Source organism: Sapajus apella, unplaced genomic scaffold, assembly GCF_009761245.1.
Source record: "Sapajus apella isolate SASKATOON/1434 unplaced genomic scaffold, GSC_monkey_1.0 scaffold38, whole genome shotgun sequence".
Taxonomy (NCBI): domain Eukaryota; kingdom Metazoa; phylum Chordata; class Mammalia; order Primates; family Cebidae; genus Sapajus; species Sapajus apella.
The window spans coordinates 17,320,138-17,339,957 of record NW_022436978.1 but is presented as its reverse complement, the minus strand read 5'-3'; the positions used below and the strand labels follow the sequence as shown (position 1 = coordinate 17,339,957).

Genomic DNA, 19,820 nt, shown 5'->3' with positions numbered 1-19,820 from the left:
TGAAAGAAATTTTTTAAAATATAAACAAGTGGAAACACATCTCATATTCATGGATTGGAAGACATAAAATTGTGAAAATGTCAATACTAGTTAAAGCAATGAACAGACAGTGCAATTCCTATCAATATCCCAATGTCAATTTTTGCAGAAATAGAAAAATCCATCCTAAAATTCATATGGGATGTCAAAGGACCTTGAATACCTGAAACAGTTCTTTAAAACAAAAAATAAGCTGGAAGATTCACACTCCCTAATTTCAAAACATACTACAGGCTAGGCACGGTGGCTTATGCCTGTAATCCCAGCACTTTGGGAGGCCAAGGCAGGTGAATCACCTGAGGTCAGTAGTTCGAGACCAGACTGACCAACATGGTGAAATCCCATCTCTACTAAAAATACAAAAATCAGCGGGGCATTGTGGCAGGCACCTGTAATCTCAGCTAGTTGGGAGGCTGAAGCAGGAGAATCTACTGTACCCAGGAGGCAGAGGTTGCAGTGAGCAGAGATCGTGCCATTGCACTCCAGCCTGGGTGACAGAGTGAGACTCTGCCTAAAAAAAAAAAAGACAGACATATAGACCAATGGAATAGAATAGAATAAAGAACCCAGAAATAAACTCTCATGTAAATAGCCAAATGATTTTTGCAAGAGTTCCAATGGGGAAAAGACAGACTTTTTTTTTTTTTTTTTGAGACGGAGTTTCGCTCTTATTACCGAGGCTGGGGTGCAATGGCGCGATCTCGGCTCACCGCAACCTCCACCTCCTGGGTTCTAGTGATTCTCCTGCCTCAGCCTCCTGAGTAGCTGGGATTACAGGCACGCGCCACCATGCTCAGCTAATTTTTTGTATTTTTAGTAGAGACAGGGTTTTACCATGTTGACCAGGATGGTCTCGATCTCTTGACCTCGTGATCCACCCGCCTCGGCCTCCCAAAGTGCTGGGATTATAGGCGTGAGCCACTGTGCCCAACGACTTTTTTTTTTTTTAAACATTACATGGAGTATGAAAAAGACAGACTTTTCAAGTAGTGTTGGGAAAACTGGATATCCATGTGCAAAATAATAGTTTGACCCTTACCTAGAACCATATACCAAAAGTAACTCAAAATGGATAAAAGATTTAAGCTAGACCTAAAACAATAAAACTCCTAGAAGAACACACAGGGAAAAAGCGACACAACACTGCATTTAGCAATGATTTCTTGGATATGGCAAAAGGTACAGGCAACAAAAGAAAAAATAGACAAATTATACTTCATGAAAATATTAAAAACCTTTTTTATTTTATTTTAATTATTTTACTTTATTTTTGTTTATTTTTTTGATATGGAGTCTCACTTTGTCACCCAGACTGGAGTGCAGTGGCGGGATCTCAGCTTGCTGCAACATCTGCCCCCCGAGTTCAAGCGATTCTCCTGCCTCAGCCTCCCAAGTAGCTGGGACTACAGGCGTGTGCCACCACACCTGGTTAATTTTTGTATTTTTAGTAGAGACAAAGGTTCACCATGTTGGTCAAGATGGTCTGGATCTCTTGACCTCATGATCCGCCCGCCTTGGCCTCCCAAAGTTCTGGGCTTACATGTGTGACCTACCGTGCCCGACCTTTTTCATTAACTAATTAATTAATATTTATTTATTTTCGAGAAGGAGTCTCGCTTGGTCGCCCAGGCTGGAGTGCAGTGGCGCAATCTCGGCTCACCACAACCTCCACCTGCCGGGTTCAAGCGATTCTCCTGCCTCAGCCTCCTGAGTAGCCGGGATTACAGGAGTGAGCCACTGTACCCAGCCTAAAAATCTATGCATCAGAAGACACTATTAACAGAGGAAAAAAAGGCAACCCACACAATGGGAGAAAATATTTGTAAATTACATAGCTGATAAGGAATTAATATCCAAGCTGGTCACAGAACTCCTGAAACTCAACAACAAAAACCAACTTGGTTTAAAAATGGGTAAACAGCCAGCCATAGTGGCCCATGCCTGTCATTCCAGTGCTTGGGGGGGCTGAGACAGGAAGATCACTTGAGGCCAGGAGTTCAACACCAGCCTAGGCAGCATACCAAGGCCTGGTCTTTAGAAACAATAATAAAAAAAAAAAAAATTAGCCAGACATGGTGGCACACACCTGTAGTCCCAGCTACTTGGGAGGCTGAGGTGGCAGGATTGCTTGAGCCCAGGAGTTCAAGGTTACAGTGAACTATGATCATGCCATTGCACTCCAGCCTGGGAGACAGTGAGGCCCTGTGTCTTAAAAAAAAAACACGTCAGTGGACAGATTGAATGGACAGATTAGACACAGTTGAGGGCCAGGTACGGTGGCTCACATGTGTAATCCCAGCACCTTGGGAGGCCAAGGCGGGCAGATCATCTGAGGTCAGGAGTTTGAGACAAGCCTGGCCAACATGGTGAAACCCCATCTCTAGTAAAAATACAAAAATTAGCCAGGTGTGGTGGCACAAGCCTGTAGTCCCAGCTACTCAGGAGGGTGAGGCAGGAGAATAGCTCAAGCCAAGGAGGCGGAGGCTACAGTGAGCCAAGATCATGCCACTGCACTCCAGCCTGGGCAACAGAGTGAGACTCCATCATAAAATAAAATAAGATAAACACAGTTGAAGAGAGAATTTTTTTCCTGGAAGTTAGATCTGAAGAAATCATTAGGGACAGAGATTAAAAGGTGGAAAATAGGAAAGAGAGGTGTGCTAGGCAGAATGGCCCCCAGAATTTGCCCACATCCTAATCTCTGGAAACTTAGGTGACATAGAAAAGGGGGGTTAAGTTTGCAGATGGAATTAAGGTTGCTAATTAGCTGACTTTGAGACGGGGAGATTATTCTAGATTATCCAAATGGACCCAATGCAATCACAAAGTCTCTATAAGTGGAAGAAAGAGAGAGAAGAAAATAAGAACCAAAGAAATGAGAAGCCTTGTGAGAAAGATTGGCCTGATGTTGCTGGTTTTGAAGATGGAGAAGTAAAAACAATGAACCACGAAATGTAGGCAATTTAAAGCTGGAAAAGGCCAGGTACAATGGCTCATGTCTATAATTCCAGCACTCTGGGAGGTCGAGGTTGGAGGATCACTCGAAGCCAGGAGTTCAAGACCAGCCTAGGCAACAGAGTGAGACCTCATCTCTACTAAAAAAAATAATAATAATAATAGCCAGGCTTGGTGGCTTGCACCTGTGGTTCCAGCTACTCAGGAGGCTCAGACAAAAAGATTCCTTGAGCCCAGAAGGTCAAGGCTGCAGTGAGTCGTGATTGCACCACTACACTCCCACCTGATCAACAGAGTGAAATCCTGTCTCAAAAAAACAAAACCTCTGGAAAAGGCCAGGAAATGGATCCTCCTCTAGAGTGTCCAGAAGGAATGCAGTCCTGCTGAGACATTAATTTTAGCCCAGCGAGGCCCATTTCAGACTTCTGGCCCACGGAGCAGTAAAATAACAAATTGTGTTTAGTTTAAGCCACTAGGTGTGTGAGGTGTTACAACAGCAATAAAAGGCACATAAGGTAGAAGGAAACCATTCAACATATGTTTAATAAGAAAAATAGAGGAAGTGAAACATTTACAAGTGTCTGAGAATTTTCCAGAATGGAAGAGATGAGTCTTCAGACTGAGAAACCTCACCAAGGTCTGCACTTATGAGCTATCAATAACCATAGACATCGTAGTGAAATGCCTAAGACTAAGACAAAGCCTTAAAAGCAGACTGAGCCGCAGGCATAGGCAAGAACAAGACAAGCGGAACACTCTTTCCAGGAAGGTTACGAATGTCAGTGGTCAACCAATGTGATCAGTATTCAAAGTCAGACTCTAGGTGTGGCCCGCACTCCTTTAGTCTGGGCAGTCCTGAGTCCCAGTACATGTTCAGAGACGATTTAGACAAAGAAGATGGAAGGAAGCTGGTTCCACAGGAAAAGATTTCCCCTCTACCTCGTTCTCAGTCTTCTGCTTCAAGGTAAGAAAGGAGCATCGATGGGGGAAGGGGGAAGAAGGAGGACCTGTCCCTAGCAGAACATCTAGGAACTTCTCTCAAATTTCCAATTCCTAGAGACTGTCTAAGGTGGATAGAGTGCTTTCATAACTACATTACCATGATGCCCACCTAGACTTTCCTTCTCTGAAAGATGGAAAATCCCCTTCCAGTTACACGCCACACAAGAGCATTTCTAGTTTTCTTCTTGAAAAATAGAGTTCAACACCAGCAAACTTGATTCTTTTGCATGTGGAGATCCAGTTTTCTCATTGCTACTTGAAAAGTCTATCTTTTCCTCGTTGATATTACTCCGCATGAAATGCAGCCATCCACGATTGTCTTCTCTGTATTTAGCTTCTTTTTACACCCATCTTTCCACCCACAGGTGTAATTCCTTCTCTCTACAGGTATGGAACCCAAACCGTTGTAGCAAAGTCCCCACCTACTTTAGCCATAATTTCCCCATCCACCTCCCCTGGATCCAAGGGCTAGGCTAGGTGAAATGCCAGAAGACAGCAGGTCCAGGGTGAAAGTAGAATGTGCTTCTCTTCCATGGAGTCAGCCTGGTAGAGAGACGAGAACATGGGATTTGGTGACAGATGGACCTGGGTTTGAATCTTAGTGTCTCACATTGCTGGTTGTGTAAACTGTCGCACTGCTTAACTTTTCTGAGCTCCAGTTTCCTCATCTGTAAAACAGAACCTGCCTTGCAGGGTTGTGAGGATTCGGGAAGAGAGGAAGGGAAGTGCAGTGCCCGGTGCTTGGTGAGAGTGCCAATAAATGTCATCTCTTCTCCTTAGATTATTCCATGACTTCGGATAAGCGGGAGCAGGAGAGGACTGAGCCAGAGGTGACTTTAAAGGCCAGCACAGGGAAGAGACACAAATTGTCCACCTGGTCTGGGCAGTATAAAATGTTATGAAAGCGCCTCTGGGCACTTGCACACAGGGGCTGTCAAATGAATATTCACTGTTCTTAGAGAGGTTTAAGAACTTGCCTGGAAAGCACTGTGACGTTGGGGATGGATGAGGCTCCGTGTCCTTGGCACAGAGGTTACCAACCATCTCTCTCATTCCAGGTTGTTGCTTCTCCAACAGATTTTCACCAGTAGAAAATTTAAAATTGTATTAGTTAGAAGAGGGTAAGACAGGCCAGGCGAGGTGGCTCACGCCTGTAATCCCAGCACTTTGGGAGGCCAAGGCAGGCAGATCACCTGAGGTCAGGAGTTCAAGACCAGCCCGGCTAACATGGTGACATCCCATCTCTACTAAAAATCTAAAAATTAGCCTGACATGGTGGTGGGCACCTGTAATCCCAGCTACTTGGGAGGCTGAGGCAGGAGAATCACTTGAACCCAGGAGGCTGAGGTTGCAGTGAGCCAAGATCACACCTCTGCGCTCCAGCCTGGGCGACAGAGTGAGACTCCAACTAAAAAAATTTAAAAATAAAAAAAAAAAAACTCTACACTTCTGAAAATAGCTATGTGGCTGGGCATGGTGGCTCACACCTATAATCCCAGAACATTGGGAGGCACAGGTGGGAGAATCACTGGAGCCCAGGAATTTGAGACCAGCCTGGGCAGCATAATGAGACTCCATCTCTACAAAGTGTTTTTAAAAAATTAGCCAAGTATTGGCTGGGCGTGGTGGCTCATGCCTGTAATCCCAGCACTTTGGGAGGCCAAGGCAGGTAAATCACAAGGTCAAGAGATGGAGACCATCCTGGCCAACATGGTAAAACCCTGTCTCTACTAAAAATACAAAAATTAGTGGGGTGTGGTGGTGCGTGGTGGTACACGCCTGTAGTCCCAGCTACTCAGAAGGCTAAGGCAGGAGAATTGCTTGAACCTGGGAGGTGGAGGTTGCAGTGAGCTGAGATCATGCCACTGCACTCCAGCCTGGCAACAGAGTGAGACTCTGTCTCACTAAGAAAAAAAAATTAGCTAAGTGTGGTAGGGAGTGCCTGTAGTCCCAGTTACTTGGGAGGCTGAGGTGGGAGGATCCCCTAGGCTCAGAGTTGTTGAGGCTACAGTGATTGCACCATTGCACTCCAGACTGGGCAGCAGAGTGAGTTGCTGTCTCAAAAAAAAAAAAAAAAAAAAAAAAAAAGAAACACAAAAAACACAAACTAATAAATATGCATAATTATTACATTCATTAAAAATAAAATAAAACTTTTTTAAAGCCTCAAACTAGAAAGCTGGTGGTAGAGCTGGGCAGTAAAGTGAGGAGAAGGAAGGTTGGGGCAGCCAGGGTGAAAACAGGTGTGTCCTCTCAGGGCCCAGGACTGTAATCCTATCGGAAGACTATCAACGTTTCAGGCTCAGTTTGCATACAGATTTGGGCATGCTTTGCATGGAGACAGAAATGCTAGAACGAAGGCCGGAGCTGTAACTCAGCTTTGCCACATTAGCTTCCGGCATTTGCATTCCAGCTCGCCCCATCCTCCCAGGGCCTCGGGGCCTCGGAGGGAAGAGCCCAGCGTCTGGACCCCTCTCGGTGATCCCCTCCCCGTTCTTCATCTCATCCCGGGGGAGTATAGCACAGCAGCAGCAGACAAACCTGGGTTCAGGCCAAGTCCGGCTTCTGCCTTTTCTTATCTGACTGTGGAAAGTTACTTCCTCTTCATGCACCTTAGTTAGCTCGTTTATTACCTGAGGGTAAAGCAGTATCTACCTGATTAGGGGATTGGGAGGATTAAATGAGGTAATCCATTTTTAAAGGGCTTAGAACGTACCCGACACATAGCGTATGCTCAACACGTTAGCTTTCATATATCACTGGCAACCCCAGGCCCTGCCTTGGGGTCCCTCTGATATAGGGAGCACCGGGTTGCTCTCCCTCATCTCACACATTCGACGTCCGCTACAGGAAGGGGCGTTACTTTCACCATCAATTGCTCAGGGTTTGGCCGGCACGGGGCAGATCCCACTGCTCTGAATTCAGTGTTTGAGAGAAGGGCCTTCCGCCCAGTCACCAACGTCAGCGTCCCCACCCGAGTCAACATCTCCTTCACGATGTCTGCCATCCTGGATGTGGTGAGTGACAACCCCTCTAGCCCTCCTGAGTGCCCCCGGCAATGCGGCCCCCCAGAGTCCTTAGCCACATTTCTGCTTCCCCTGCCACTGCTAGGTGGCCTTGGCATGGGGATCTCAAAGAAGCTCTGTCCATTGCAGCAGGGAGAGGTATAACAACATGTGGAAGAGAATCTTTCCTTCTCCCTCTGGCTACATACCAGCGACCAGGATCTAATCCCAGAGGTTCTGATTGGATGAAACCCAAGCATCCGTCTTACTCTGTCACCAGACTGGAGGGCAGTTGTGTGATCTTGGCTCACTGCAACCTCCGCCTTCTGGGTTCAAACGATTCTCCTGCCCCAGCCTCCCAAATAGCTGGGATTAGAGGTGTGTGCCACCATGCCCAGCTAATTCTTATATTCTTAGTAGAGACAGCGTTTCACCTTGTTGGCCAGGCTGGTCTTGAACTCCTGACTTCAAGTGATCCGCCCACCTCAGCCTCCCAAAGTGCTGGGATGACTGGCGTGAGCCATGCGACCAACCATATTGATATTTTTAAACTTCTCTATATTTTTAAGCTTCTCGATTTATTCTCACATGTGGCCAGGGTTGAGAAGGACTACTTTCCTCCCTCCCTGCGGTGAACTCCCCTGCCCACAGCCTAACACATCTGTTTTGATCAAGCTTTTGTGCTTGACTTGTAACACCAGCCTTCATCACATATCCCCTTTATATACCTTGGGAGTTGGCCAACCAGCATGGGAAGTGGGGAGATGAGCAGACCTCTTACCCGCAACGTGACAGAAATAGGAATTTCTTTTGGCAGGATGAACAGCTGCACCTCTTGTTGTCATTCCTGTGGCTGGAAATGGTACGGACAACACTTCATTCTCTCCCTGCAGTTACGATCAAAAAGGATTTTACACGAAGATACAATAATTACGAATGTTTATGTTCCTAACATTGCTTTGAAACACATGAAAGAGAAATGGGAAAATCTACCATAATGGTGAGAGGCTTTAATACACTGCTTCCAAAAATCAAGGAGATGTCGGGCGCGGTGGTTCATGCCTGTAATTCCAGCACTTTTGGAGGCCTAGGTGGGTGGATCACTTGAGGTCAGGAGTTTGAGACCAGCCTGGCCAACATGGTGAAACCCCATCTCTACTGAAAATACAAAAATTGGCTGGGCATGGTGGCAGGTGTCTGTAATCCCAGCAACTCAGGAGGCTTAGGCAGGAGAATCACTTGAACCTGGGAAACGGAGGTTGCAGTGAGCCGAGATCCCGCCACTGCACTCCAGCCTGGGTGACAGAGTGAGACTCCATCTCAAAAACAAAACAAAAATCAAGTCAAAAAGGAGAAAATATATAGTGATTTTAACAGTATGATTAAGAAGGTTAATCTGGCCGGGAGCGCTGGCTCACGCCTGTAATCCCAGCACTTTGGGAGGCTGAGGCAGGCAGATCACGAGGTCAAGAGATTGAGACTATCCTGGCCAACATGGTGAGACCCCACCTCTACTGAAAATACAAAAATTAGCTTGGCATGGTGGCTCTCGCCTGTAGTCCCAGCTATTCAGGAGGCTGAGGCAGGAGAATCGCTTGAACCTGGGAAGCGGAGGTTGCAGTAAGCCAAGATTTTGCCACTGCACTCCAGCCTGGGTGACAGAGTGAGACTCTGTCTCATAAAAAAACAAAAAGAAAGAAAGAAAAGAAAATCTATGGTCTGTAGTCAAAGTATAACCCAATGGAAAACTTATATCTTAATTGCATTGATAAGGAATCAAGGTGTGTGGAAGGATGTGGGGAAATGAAAGTAAATGAATTAAGTTTCCAACTTCCTGCTTGATGGTTATGCTCAGTGGCTCACCCCTGTAATCCCAACACTTTGGGAGGCTCAAGGTAGGCGGATCACTTGAGGTCAGAGGTTCAAGACCAGCATGGCCAACATGGTGAAACCCCTGTCTCTACCAGGGGTTTCAATATAAAAAATTACCCGGGTGTGGTGGTGCACACCTGTAATCCCAGCTACTCAGGAGGCTGAGGCAGGAGAATCACTTGAACCCGGGAGGCAGAGGTTGCAGTGAGCCGAGATGGCACCACTACACTCCAGCCTGGGCAACAGAGTGAGACTCCACTTCAGAAAGAAAAGAAAAGCCTGCTTGGAGGAAACGAAGGAAGGAAGGAGCTGGGGAAAGATAACAGCAATCACCTGACCTTGCTCTCAAGTGCGCTTCCCAGACCACCACCGAAAGCTTATGAGAAATGTGCCCCTCAGGCCTGGACTAGGGTGACCAGTCAATGCTGAAAGCCAGAAAGTTTCTGGCAAACCAGGATGATTTAGTCACCCTCCCTACAGAATCAGAATGTGCATTTAAACACAACCCCCAGGGGTTTTGTGTGCAGTGTCTTTTGGGAACCACTGATTGTATACGAGCATTGATCTAATAGGTATAGAGCCCCCTGTTCTGGCCGTGGCCATAAACTACAGCTTCTGACACAGAAAGCGCCTCTAGACCAGGCCCACCCAGAGTTGGACAATCCTCGAAAACATTTTCCAAACTAGGTTACCAGCCTTGGAAAAGAGTGCTGGTCACCAGCAAGGCAACAAAAGATGGTTCCAGCATCTACCCAGGAGAGAAAGGCCACTAAGCTCTTGGTTTCCAAGGATCCAAGGGCTTGTTCAAGGCCTCCTTGCAAGAGACCAGTGGAAAATGCCTAGAAGACAGTTTAGACCCCGCTAGATACTAATATGTAATGACCTCTGAACAACGTTACAGTTCATAAAACCCTCCCACATGCCTGATTTCATTGGATGCCCACCATTACCATTATTTCACGCCAAAAAAAATTCTAGCTCAGAGAGGCTGCGTTACTGATCCTTCAGTTCTAAATCTCATTCCTACTACACAAAGGAGATGATATCCCTGATCATCAGTAATTTTCCACTAAAGTGGGAAAGCAGAGGGATGAACATTTATGAAGAAATGGTCCTAGGCAGGTTCGATTTTATCTATAATTCTCATTTATTGGCCAGGCGCAGTGACTCACACCTGTAATCCCAGGACTTTGGGAGACCGAGGCGGGTGGACCACAAGGTCAAGAGATCAACACCATCCTGGCCAACAGGGTGAAACCCCGTCTCTATTAGTAAAATATACAAAAATTAGCTGGGCGTGGTGATGCATGCCTGTAGTCCCAGCTACTCGGGACTTGGGAGGCTGAGGCAGGAGAATCACTTGAACCCAGGAGGCAGAGGTTGCAGTGAGCCAAGATTGTGCCACTGCACACACCAGCCTGGCAACAGAGTCAGACTCTGTCTCAAAAAAAAAAAAAAAAAAAAATTCTCATTTCTTGAAAAAAAGCAAGCAAATGTAATAAAATATTAATGTCACAAAGCTGTGTTATAGATACATAGTGGTTTATCATAGTATTTTATATACTTTGCTTCTATATGCTTGAAGTATTTCATAACTTTTTTTTAAAAGAAGAAATGGAAGGGCAAGGAGAACATGATCTCAGGTTCTCACGTCTCCTCTGCCTGGGCTCCAGGTTTGGGATAACCCATTCATCAGCTGGAACCCAGAGGAGTGCGAAGGCATCACGAAGATGAGCATGGCAGCCAAGAACCTGTGGCTCCCAGACATTTTCATCATGGAGTTGTGCGTATCAAGGGCTGGGGAAAGTCAGAGGGAGGTTCCGTCTCCTGGTATCCATAGAGATCACGGTTTACCACTGGGGCCACTGTAAGCGGTCTTTAGATGGCTAAGAAACAACCAGAGAGATAAGAAGAGAAACTGGGCCTGGGGCAGTGGCTCATGCCTGTAACCCCAGCACTTTGGGAGGCCGAGGGGGCGGATCATTTGGGTTCAGGAGTTTGAGACCGGCCTGGGCAACGTGGTGAAACCTCATCTCTTAAAAAAAAAAGAAAGAAAAAGGCAGGCCAGAAGTGGTGGTTCACACCTGTAACCCCAGCACTTTGGGAGGCCCAGGGGGGTGGATCATGAGGTCAAGAGATTGAGACCGTCCTGGCCAACATGGTGAAACCCCATCTCTATTAGTAAAAAATATAAAAATTAGCCGGGCGCGGTGGCTCACGCCTGTAATCCCAGCACTTTGGGAGGCCGAGGCGGGTGGATCACGAGGTCAAGAGATCGAGACCATCCTGGTCAACATGGTGAAACCCCGTCTCTACTAAAAATACAAAAAATTAGCTGGGCATGGTGGTGTGTGCCTGTAATCCCAGCTACTCAGGAGGCTGAGGCAGGAGAATTGCCTGAACCCAGGAGGCGGAGGTTGCGGTGAGCCGAGATCGTGCCATTGCACTCCAGCCTGGGTAACAAGAGCGAGACTCCGTCTCAAAAAAAAAAAATATATATATATATATATATATATATATATATATATAAAAAAATTAGCTGGGTGTGGTGGTGTACGCTTGTAATCCCAGCTACTCAGAGGCTAAGGCAGGAGAATCACTTGAACCTGGGAGGCAGAGGTTGCAGTGAGCTGAGATTGCACCATCCGGGTACATTAGAAATGTACCTCCTCTCAGGCCTCGACTAGAGGGCCCAGTCAGTGCTAAAACCAGCATGCACTCCAGCCTGGTCACAGAGCAAAACTCTGACTAAAAAAAAAAAAAAAAAAATTAGCCAGGCCTGGTGGTGCGCCTGTAGTCCCAGCTACTTGTGAGGCTAAGGCTGAGGCAGGAGGATCATTTGAGCCCAGGACATGGAGACTGCAGTGAGCCGAGATCGCGCCACTGCACTCCAGCCTGGGTGACAGAGCAAAACCCTGTCTCAAAAAAAAAAAAAAGGAGAAACCACAGCACCGGTCTCCTGCCTCATCTCTCCTCCAGCATGGATGTGGATAAGACCCCAAAAGACCTCACAGCGTATGTAAGTAATGAAGGTCGCATCAGATATAAGAAGCCCATGAAGGTGGCCAGTATCTGTGACCTGGACATCTTCTACTTCCCCTTTGACGCACAGAACTGCACGCTCACCTTCAGCTCATTCCTCTACACAGGTAAGTTGCAGTGGGGTCTCCGGGATGGGGTGAATGAGAGCAACTAACAAATAAAAAGAAAATAAGATATAAAGAAACTATGAATAAATGGTGACCAAGGAGTATGGGTGGAATGAAGAATGAGGCTTCATGGATGCTAAAATATTTTCCACAAAGGCAGAGCCCAAGTCTGTCTTGTTCCTTACCATCCCAAGCTCCTGGCAAGTTTCCTGGCATGTGGTAGGTGCTCAAAAATATTTGTTGAATGAAACGATAGAAAAAGAGTGCAGGCTAGGCGTGGTGGCTCACGCCTGTAATCCCAGCACTTTGGGAGGCTGCGGCGGGCAGATCACCTGAGGTTGGGAGTTCGAGACCAGCCTGACCAACGTGGAGAAATCCTGTCTCTACTAAAAATACAAAATTAGCCAGGTGTGGTGGCACATGCCTGTCATCCCAGCTACCTGGGAGGCTGAGGCAGGAGAATCACTTGAACCCAGAAGGTGGAGGTTGCATGAGCCCAGATCGTACCATTGCACTCCAGCCTGGGCAACAAGAGCTAAACTCCATGTCAAAAGAAAAGACAGAGAGAGTGCAGTTGAGCCACCAGAAAACTATGTCCTTGAAAAATGATTCAGATGGTTCTCATTTTCAGTGGACAACATGTTGCTGGGCATGGAGAAGGAAGTGTGGGAAATAACAGACACATCCCGGGACATCCTTCAGGCCCATGGAGAGTGGGAGCTCCTGGGCATCAACAAGGCCACCGCAAAGATGTCCGTGGGAGCCAACCTGTATGATCAGATCACGTTCTATGTGAGCTTGGGGGCTCTTGCTCTTTCCTTCCTTCTGCGCTTTTGCCCTTGTCTAGAATCTCCATCAAATATGTATCTCCCGAGTTTCAGTGTCTCCCAATGTTACCCTCTCTCCTGGCTCCCCAGCCTCATTCTCCATCCTAAAGCTCATGGCTCTGGCCCAACTCTCTTTGCAGGTTCTATACCAGATTCTAAAGCTGCATTCCACACAGCTCCAGATCCCAGGGTGACATCAGGCCAAAGAAAAAAGGAGAGACAGAAACTGGCACTGATATTCCTGGATTTGAGGTTTCCTCTGACCCCAAAACAACTTACCACCCTCTCCTACCCCACCAGGTGGCCATCAGGCGCAGGCCCAGCCTCTATGTCATAAATCTTCTGGTGCCCAGTGGCTTTCTGCTTGCCATCGATGCCCTCAGCTTCTACCTGCCAGTGGAAAGTGGGAATCGTGTCCCATTCAAGATAACACTGCTGCTGGGCTACAATGTCTTCCTGCTCATGATGAATGACTTGCTCCCCACCAGTGGCACCCCCCTCATCAGTATGGCCCCTCCAACCTTTTGGAAGAGAAGGGTGGGAACTAAGTCAGGGAAGGGAGGTACACTGGGAAAAGGAGGCTGCCTTTTCCTGCCCACCAGGTTGGAAGAGAAGAAAAAAATTCGAGGTGATGCCTCTGTCCCTCACACAGGCCCTCCTCGCCTGCAGGTGTCTACTTCGCACTGTGCCTGTCCCTGATGGTGGTCAGCCTGCTGGAGACCGTCTTCATCACCCACCTGCTGCACCTGGCCACCACCCAGCCCCCACCCCTGCCTCGGTGGCTCCACTCTCTGCTGCTGTCCTGCACCAGCCCAGGGAGATGCTGTCCCACTGCACCCCAGAAGGGAAATGAGGGCCTGGGTCTCACCCCCACCCACCTGCCCGGTGAGGGAAGTCACACTTCCTCCTCCCCCACCTCCCCTTCTCCGCTTCTGCCTCCTTCCCTGCCTCCCTCACTCCACAGGTGACATTCGCAGCCCATGGCTGAGTCTCTGTCTTTCTGAAGGTGCAAAGGAGCCAGAGGTGTCAGCAGGGCAGAAGCCAGGCCCCGTGGAGGCAGAGCCAACAGGGGGCTCAGAACGGACAAGGGCCCATCGGGAGCACGGGGCCCAGAGGCAGCAGTCGGTGGAGCTGTGGGTGCAGTTCAGCCACGCGATGGACACCCTGCTCTTCCGCCTCTACCTGCTCTTCATGGCCTCCTCCATCCTCACCGTCATTGGCCTCTGGAACACCTAGGCAGGGGCTCACCTGTGAACTTCAGTCTAGAGCTTCTCTTGACTCCAGGGGCCAGCCAGGTCTTCACCCTCTCCCAAGTACCAACTATCATATCCCCAAAGATGACCGAGTCTCTGCTGTATTCCATGTACCCAGTCCAGTCCTGCTAACTAGCTCCACCCAGTCCCAGACATGTCTCCCTGTTCCTGCACCTGTTGGCTTCCTTCAGTCCTACCATGTGGTTCCAGGTCCCCTTACGTCATCTGCAAAGCAGGCTGTACCTCTTCTGTCCACTAACTTGCCCAATAAATCATTCTGTGGAGATTCTGGCTCTTTGTCAGATCGTAGGGTAGAAACTTAACCAGCCGGGCACTCCAGCCTGGTGGCAGAGCAAGACCCTGTCTCAAAAAAAAAAAAAAAACAAAGGATTTGGAAAGCTTAAATCCCGTGAAGATACCGGTACTCCCCAAATTGATCTACAAATTCAATGCGATCTATATCAAAATCCTGGCTGCCTTTTATTTGCAGAAATTGACAAGCTGATTCTAAAATTCATACAGAGATGCAAGAGGCCTGCACGCTTCAGCATCCTGGTGCTGCTACACTGCAGAGCCCATGTGGTTCTTTAGTCAAGCTGCCTGAGGAAACCCAGTCCCAAGACCAACCAATGGAGGAAGAGGTTGAGATGTTTGCCTTTCAAGTGGAAACTACCCAGCTGATTTCACTGATCATCAATACTTTCTACTCCTACAAAAGGATCTTTCTGAGAGAGCTCATTTCTGCTTTTTTTTTTTTTAGCTTTTTATTTTTATTTTGGAGACAGCATCTCACTCTGTTGCCTAGGACAAAATGCAGTGGGGTGATCTTGGCTCACTGCAGCCTCCACCTCCCAAGTGATTCTCATGCCTCAGCCCCTGAATAGCTGGGACTATACGGATGTCTACCGCACCCAGCTAACTTTTGGTGTGTTTTGGGTAAAGACGGAGTGTCACCATATTGCCCAGGCTGGTCTCGAACTCCTGACCTCAAGCAATCCACCCACCTTGGCCTCCCAAAGTGCTTGGATTACAGATGTGAGCCACTGTGCCTGGCCCAAGAGAGCTCATTTCAAATTCATCAGATGCTTTGGACAAAATCTGATATGAAAGTTTGGATCCCTCCCCTGCATCCCTCCCTCTTCCCCCATCCCTCCCCTGCATCCCGCCTCTTGCCCCCATCCCTCCCCTGCGCCCCACCCCCTAAAAAAAAAAAAAAGAAAGTTTGATGGGTCCCAGTAAATTAGACTCTGGGAGAGCTGCACATTAATCTTATACCAAACAAACAAGATCGAACCCTTACTATTGTGGATACTGAAATAGGAATGGCCATGGCTGACTTAATCAATAATCTTGGTACTGTCAAGTCTGGGACCAAAGCATTCATGGAAGTCTCCCAGGCTGGTGCAGGTGTCTCTGTGATTGGCCGGTTTGGTGGTGGTTTGTATTCTGCTCATCTGTTTGCCGAGAAAGTAACTGTGACCACCAAACATAAATGTGAGCAGCCTGCTTGGGAGTCCTCAGCAGGAGGACCATTCACCATTAGGATGGGCACAGTGAACCTATGGGGCATGGCGAAAACGGTATCCTGCACCTGAAAGAAGACCTAACTGAGTATTGGGAGGAAAGAAGAATAAAAGAGATTGTGAAGAAACATTCTCAGTTTATTGGCTATCCCATTACTCTTCTGATGAAGAAGAAACATGATAAAGAAGTCGGCGATGATGAGGCTGCAGCAAAGGAAGGCGAAGAGGAAGAAAAAGACCCCGATGACAAACCTGAAACTGAAGATGTTGGTTCTGAGGAAGAAGAAAAGAAGGATGCTGACAAGAAGAAGGAAAGCGAGGGAAAGTACACTGATCAAGAACTCCACAAAACTAAGTTTATCTGGACCAGAAATCCTGATGCTATGACTCATGCGGCACATGGAGAGCTCTGTGAGAGCCTGACCAATGACCACTTGGCGGTGAAGCACTTTTCGGCGGTAGGACGGTTGGAAGTTAGAAGAGCTCTGCTTTTTGTTTCAAGACATGCTCCTTTTGACCTATTTGAAAACAGAAAGAAAAAGAACATTCAGTTGTATGTACACAGTTTTCATCATGGGTAACTGTGAGGAGCTAATCCCTGAATATCTGCACTTCGTTACAGGGGCGATGGACTCAGAGGATCTCCCTCTAAATATTTTTTTCTGAGACGTTGCAACAAAGCAAAATTTTGAAAGTTATTAGGAAGAATTTGGTCAAAAAATCCTTAGAACTCTTTGCTGAACTGGCAGAGGATAAAAAGAACTACAAAAAGTTCTATGAGAAGTTCTCTAAAAACATAAAGCTTGGAAAATACAGACTCTCAAAATCAGAAGAAGCTTTCAGAGCTATTAAGATACAGGCTCACACCTGTAATCTCAGCACTTTGGGAGCCCAAGGCAGGCGGATCACAAGGTCAACAGATCGAGACCATCCTGGCCAACATCTCTACTAAAATACAAAAATTAGCTGGGCGTGGCGTCACGCACCTGTAGTCCCAGCTACTAGGGAGGCTGAGGCAGGAAAACTGCTTGAACCTGGGAGGTGGAGGTTGCAGTGAGCTGAGATCGTGCCACTGCACTCCAGCCTGGCACCTGGTGACAGAGCAAGACTCTGTCTCAAAAAAAAAAAAAAGATACTGCACATCTGCCTCTGGTGATGAGATGGTTTATCTCATTGCATTTTCTAGAAGGAAGGCAAACCAGAAACATATCTGTTACATCACAGTGAGACCAAGGAGCAGGTAGTTAACCTGGCCTTTGTGGAATGTCTTCAGAAGCATGGCTTCGAAGTGATCTATTTGATCGAGTCGTTAATGAGCACTATGTCCCCCAGCTGAAGGGATTTGAGAGTAAGATTGTAGTGTCAGTTGCCAGAGGGTTTGGAACTTCCAGAAGATGAAGAAGAAAAAACAGAAACAGGAAAAGAAAAAAAAGTTTAAGAACCAATCAAAATGCACATTGTCAATAGAAACAAAAGAAAGAGAACCTCTGCAAAATCATGAAAGACATATTGGAGAAAAAATCAAAAGGGTGATCGTGTCAAAGTGGTGACATTCCTATGCTGTACCGGCACAAGCACATACGGCTGGACAGCAGACATGGAGAGAATCATGAAAGCTCAACAACGAGCTACTTGACAGCACAGAAACACCTGGAGATATACCCTGACCTTTCATTATTGATGCCTTAATGCCAAAGGCAGAGGCTGACAAGAAGGACAAGTCTGCGAAGGATCTGATCATCTTGCTTTACGAAACTGCACTCCCATCTCCTGGCTCCAGTCTGGAAGATCCCCAGACACATACTAACAGGATCTACAGGATGATCAAACTTGGTCTGGGTATTGATGAAGATGACCCTACTGCTGATGATATCAGTGCTGCTGTACTGAAGAAATGCCCCCCGCGGAGGAAGTCACAACACGTCACGCCTGGAAGAAGCAGACGGCCCTGGCTGAGGAAAGACTTCTACTCGTGTTTAATACTCTACCTTCATTCTCTCTGGTAATGTATTTTCAAGGATTATTTTAGTTACTTTTCTTAACATTTAAAAAGTCTCTATGGCATGACAATAGCTACTTCAGGGGAACCATAAGAGTTCTTTCTACTTCTTTTTTTTAATTTTTTTTTAATTTTTTTATTGCATTTTAGGTTTTGGGGTACATGTGAAGAACATGCAAGATAGTTGCATAGGTACACACATGGCAGTGTGATTTGCTGCCTTCCTCCCCTTCACCTATATCTGGCATTTCTCCCCATGCTGTCTCTCCCCAACTACTTGTAAGTGATTCTGTGATACTTCAGGCACTAAAACAGAGCTAGTCATGCTTTTCTAGTTAACATAGGCTTATTTTAACAGATTGGGGTAATGTGTGTGGTAAGACGTATGTAGGCTGGGAGCAGAGGCTCAGGCCTGTAATCCCAGCACCTTGGGAGGCCGAAGTGGGCGGATCACCTGAGGTCAGGAGTTTGAGACCAGCCTGGGCACCTCTGGGACAGCAAAAAAGCCTGCAGAATCCATCCCTAAAACTCAGGAGAGAGGCAGTAAGGAACCCAGCACAAAGGAACTCTTGACCCAGATACCACCAGTGGACTCCAAGGGAGCCAACGCGGTCTGAGAGAGGAGGAGGCATCCTGGAGTCAGGACTGCAGTCTTGGAATGCATGGACACCGGATTTGTTTCTTATTTCTTCACTTTTGGGGAAAATCTCTTGTTTTTAAAAAGTGATAAATTTGGTGTTAGGTCAAAAAAATAAATAATAATAATCAAATAGTTGCCAGGTCTCAGGGAACCCATCCTCGGAATTTTCCTCCGCGTGGTCGCGGGAGGAAGGTGAGCTGGTGGAGACTTGAGCAAACTCCTCTCCAGGCCGTGGGGCATCCTGCGCACTGGTTTCCCAGGCACCCAAGGCACGCTTTTCTCCACTCTATAAAAATACAAAAATTAGCCGGGTGTGGTTGTGGGCACCTGTAATCCCAGCTACTCGGGAGGCTGAGGCAGGAGAATCGCTTGAACCCAGGAGGCAGCGGTTGCAGTGAGCCGAGATCACACCACTGTATTATTGCCTGGGCGACAGAGTGAGACAGCATCCCTTCCCCCCGACCCCGACCCCCACGCCAAAAAAAAAAAAAAAAAAGATGTATATAATCTAACATTAGCTTTGTGATCTCAAGTGTTTAGCTATCAAGCCAGATTCCTTAGCAGGCCAATTTTTTTGTCACTGAAGTGTTCTGAGAGATATCTTGATGTTTAGAGGAAAAGTATTTGTTGTATCTTCCAGGATCTACTTTTCAAACTTTTCATCCTCTGTAGTTGCCAATTCTGCGTGTACTAGTCCTCTGGAAATATGTTAAACTGAAGCAACTTGATGGAAGGAACTCTCCACAGGGCTTGTTTTCCAAAGCAAAATATTGTTTGCAGGAGCAAAATTATAAGCCTACCTGGGCATATTGTAAAACTGTTTAAAAATAACCCGGAGCAAGGCTGGTGAATGGGACACACTACCCAAGTCACACTCTGCTTAAAAAGGTTGTAACAAATACAGATGAGTTTAAAAGAAAAAAAAAGAAATGCAAGAGGCCCAGAATAATCAAAACAATCTTGAAACAGAACACAATTGGTAGACTCACACTTCTTCATTTCAAAACTTACTGCAGGCCAGGCACGGTGGCTCACATCTTTAATCCCAGCACTTTGGGAGGCCAAGGCGAGAGGATCACCTGAGGTCAGGAGATTGAGAGCAACCTGGCCAACGTGGCAAAACCCCATCTCTACTAAAAATACAAAAATTAGCTGGGCGTGGTGGCACACACGTATAGTCCCAGCTACTTGGGAGGCTGAGGCAAGAGAATCGCTTGAACCTGGGAGGCGGAGGTTGCAGTGAGCTGAGATTGCACCACTACACTCCAGCCTGGGCAACAGAGTGAGACTCTGTCTCAAAACAAAAAAGAGAGAGTGTAAAAAAGAACCTACAGACTTCTAGTTATAGGCCTAGAAGCAAAGAGGAGTTAAAAAAAAAAAAAAAAGAAAGAAAGAAAGAAAAAGAAGAACCTACAGACTGGGAGAATATATCTGAAGGACCCAGAATACATAAAGAGCTCTTACAACTGAACAATAAATAAACAAATAATCAATTAAAAACAGCAAAGAATTTGAATAGTCATTTCTCCAAAGAACATATACAAATGACCAGTAGG

The 19,820-nt window shown here is 46.9% G+C and overlaps 1 protein-coding gene, 1 long non-coding RNA gene and 1 pseudogene across 2 annotated transcripts; 2 read left to right on the top strand and 1 right to left on the bottom strand.

The window, feature by feature from the left end:
- Positions 1–1,841: 1,841 nt before the first annotated feature.
- Positions 1,842–12,260, bottom strand: LOC116564950. Its single transcript, XR_004275168.1, has 4 exons — positions 12,208–12,260; positions 10,525–10,759; positions 5,717–5,723; positions 1,842–2,066 (listed from the first exon to the last, which is right to left on the bottom strand). It is a non-coding gene; the product is annotated as an uncharacterized LOC116564950 (long non-coding RNA).
- Positions 3,441–14,205, top strand: HTR3E (5-hydroxytryptamine receptor 3E). The gene is made up of 8 exons (XM_032298446.1): positions 3,441–3,958; positions 6,847–7,013; positions 10,547–10,656; positions 11,853–12,022; positions 12,654–12,814; positions 13,150–13,354; positions 13,519–13,734; positions 13,856–14,205. Exons 1-8 carry the CDS (start codon positions 3,892–3,894, stop codon positions 14,083–14,085), a joined length of 1,326 nt encoding a protein of 441 aa, XP_032154337.1. The 5' UTR covers positions 3,441–3,891; the 3' UTR covers positions 14,086–14,205.
- A 1,165-nt stretch (positions 14,206–15,370) lies between these two features.
- LOC116565045 lies at positions 15,371–17,581 on the top strand (annotated as a pseudogene).
- The last annotated feature ends 2,239 nt before the right edge of the window (positions 17,582–19,820 follow it).

Coding starts and splice junctions, on each gene's coding strand:
- HTR3E (XM_032298446.1), top strand. CDS start 3,892: ATGGAAGGAAGCTGGTTCCACAGGAAAAGATTTCCCCTCTACCTCGTT. Junction 10,657..11,852: donor GACATTTTCATCATGGAGTT/GTGCGTATCAAG, acceptor TCTCTCCTCCAG/CATGGATGTGGATAAGACCC. Junction 13,355..13,518: donor CAGTGGCACCCCCCTCATCA/GTATGGCCCCTC, acceptor CCTCGCCTGCAG/GTGTCTACTTCGCACTGTGC.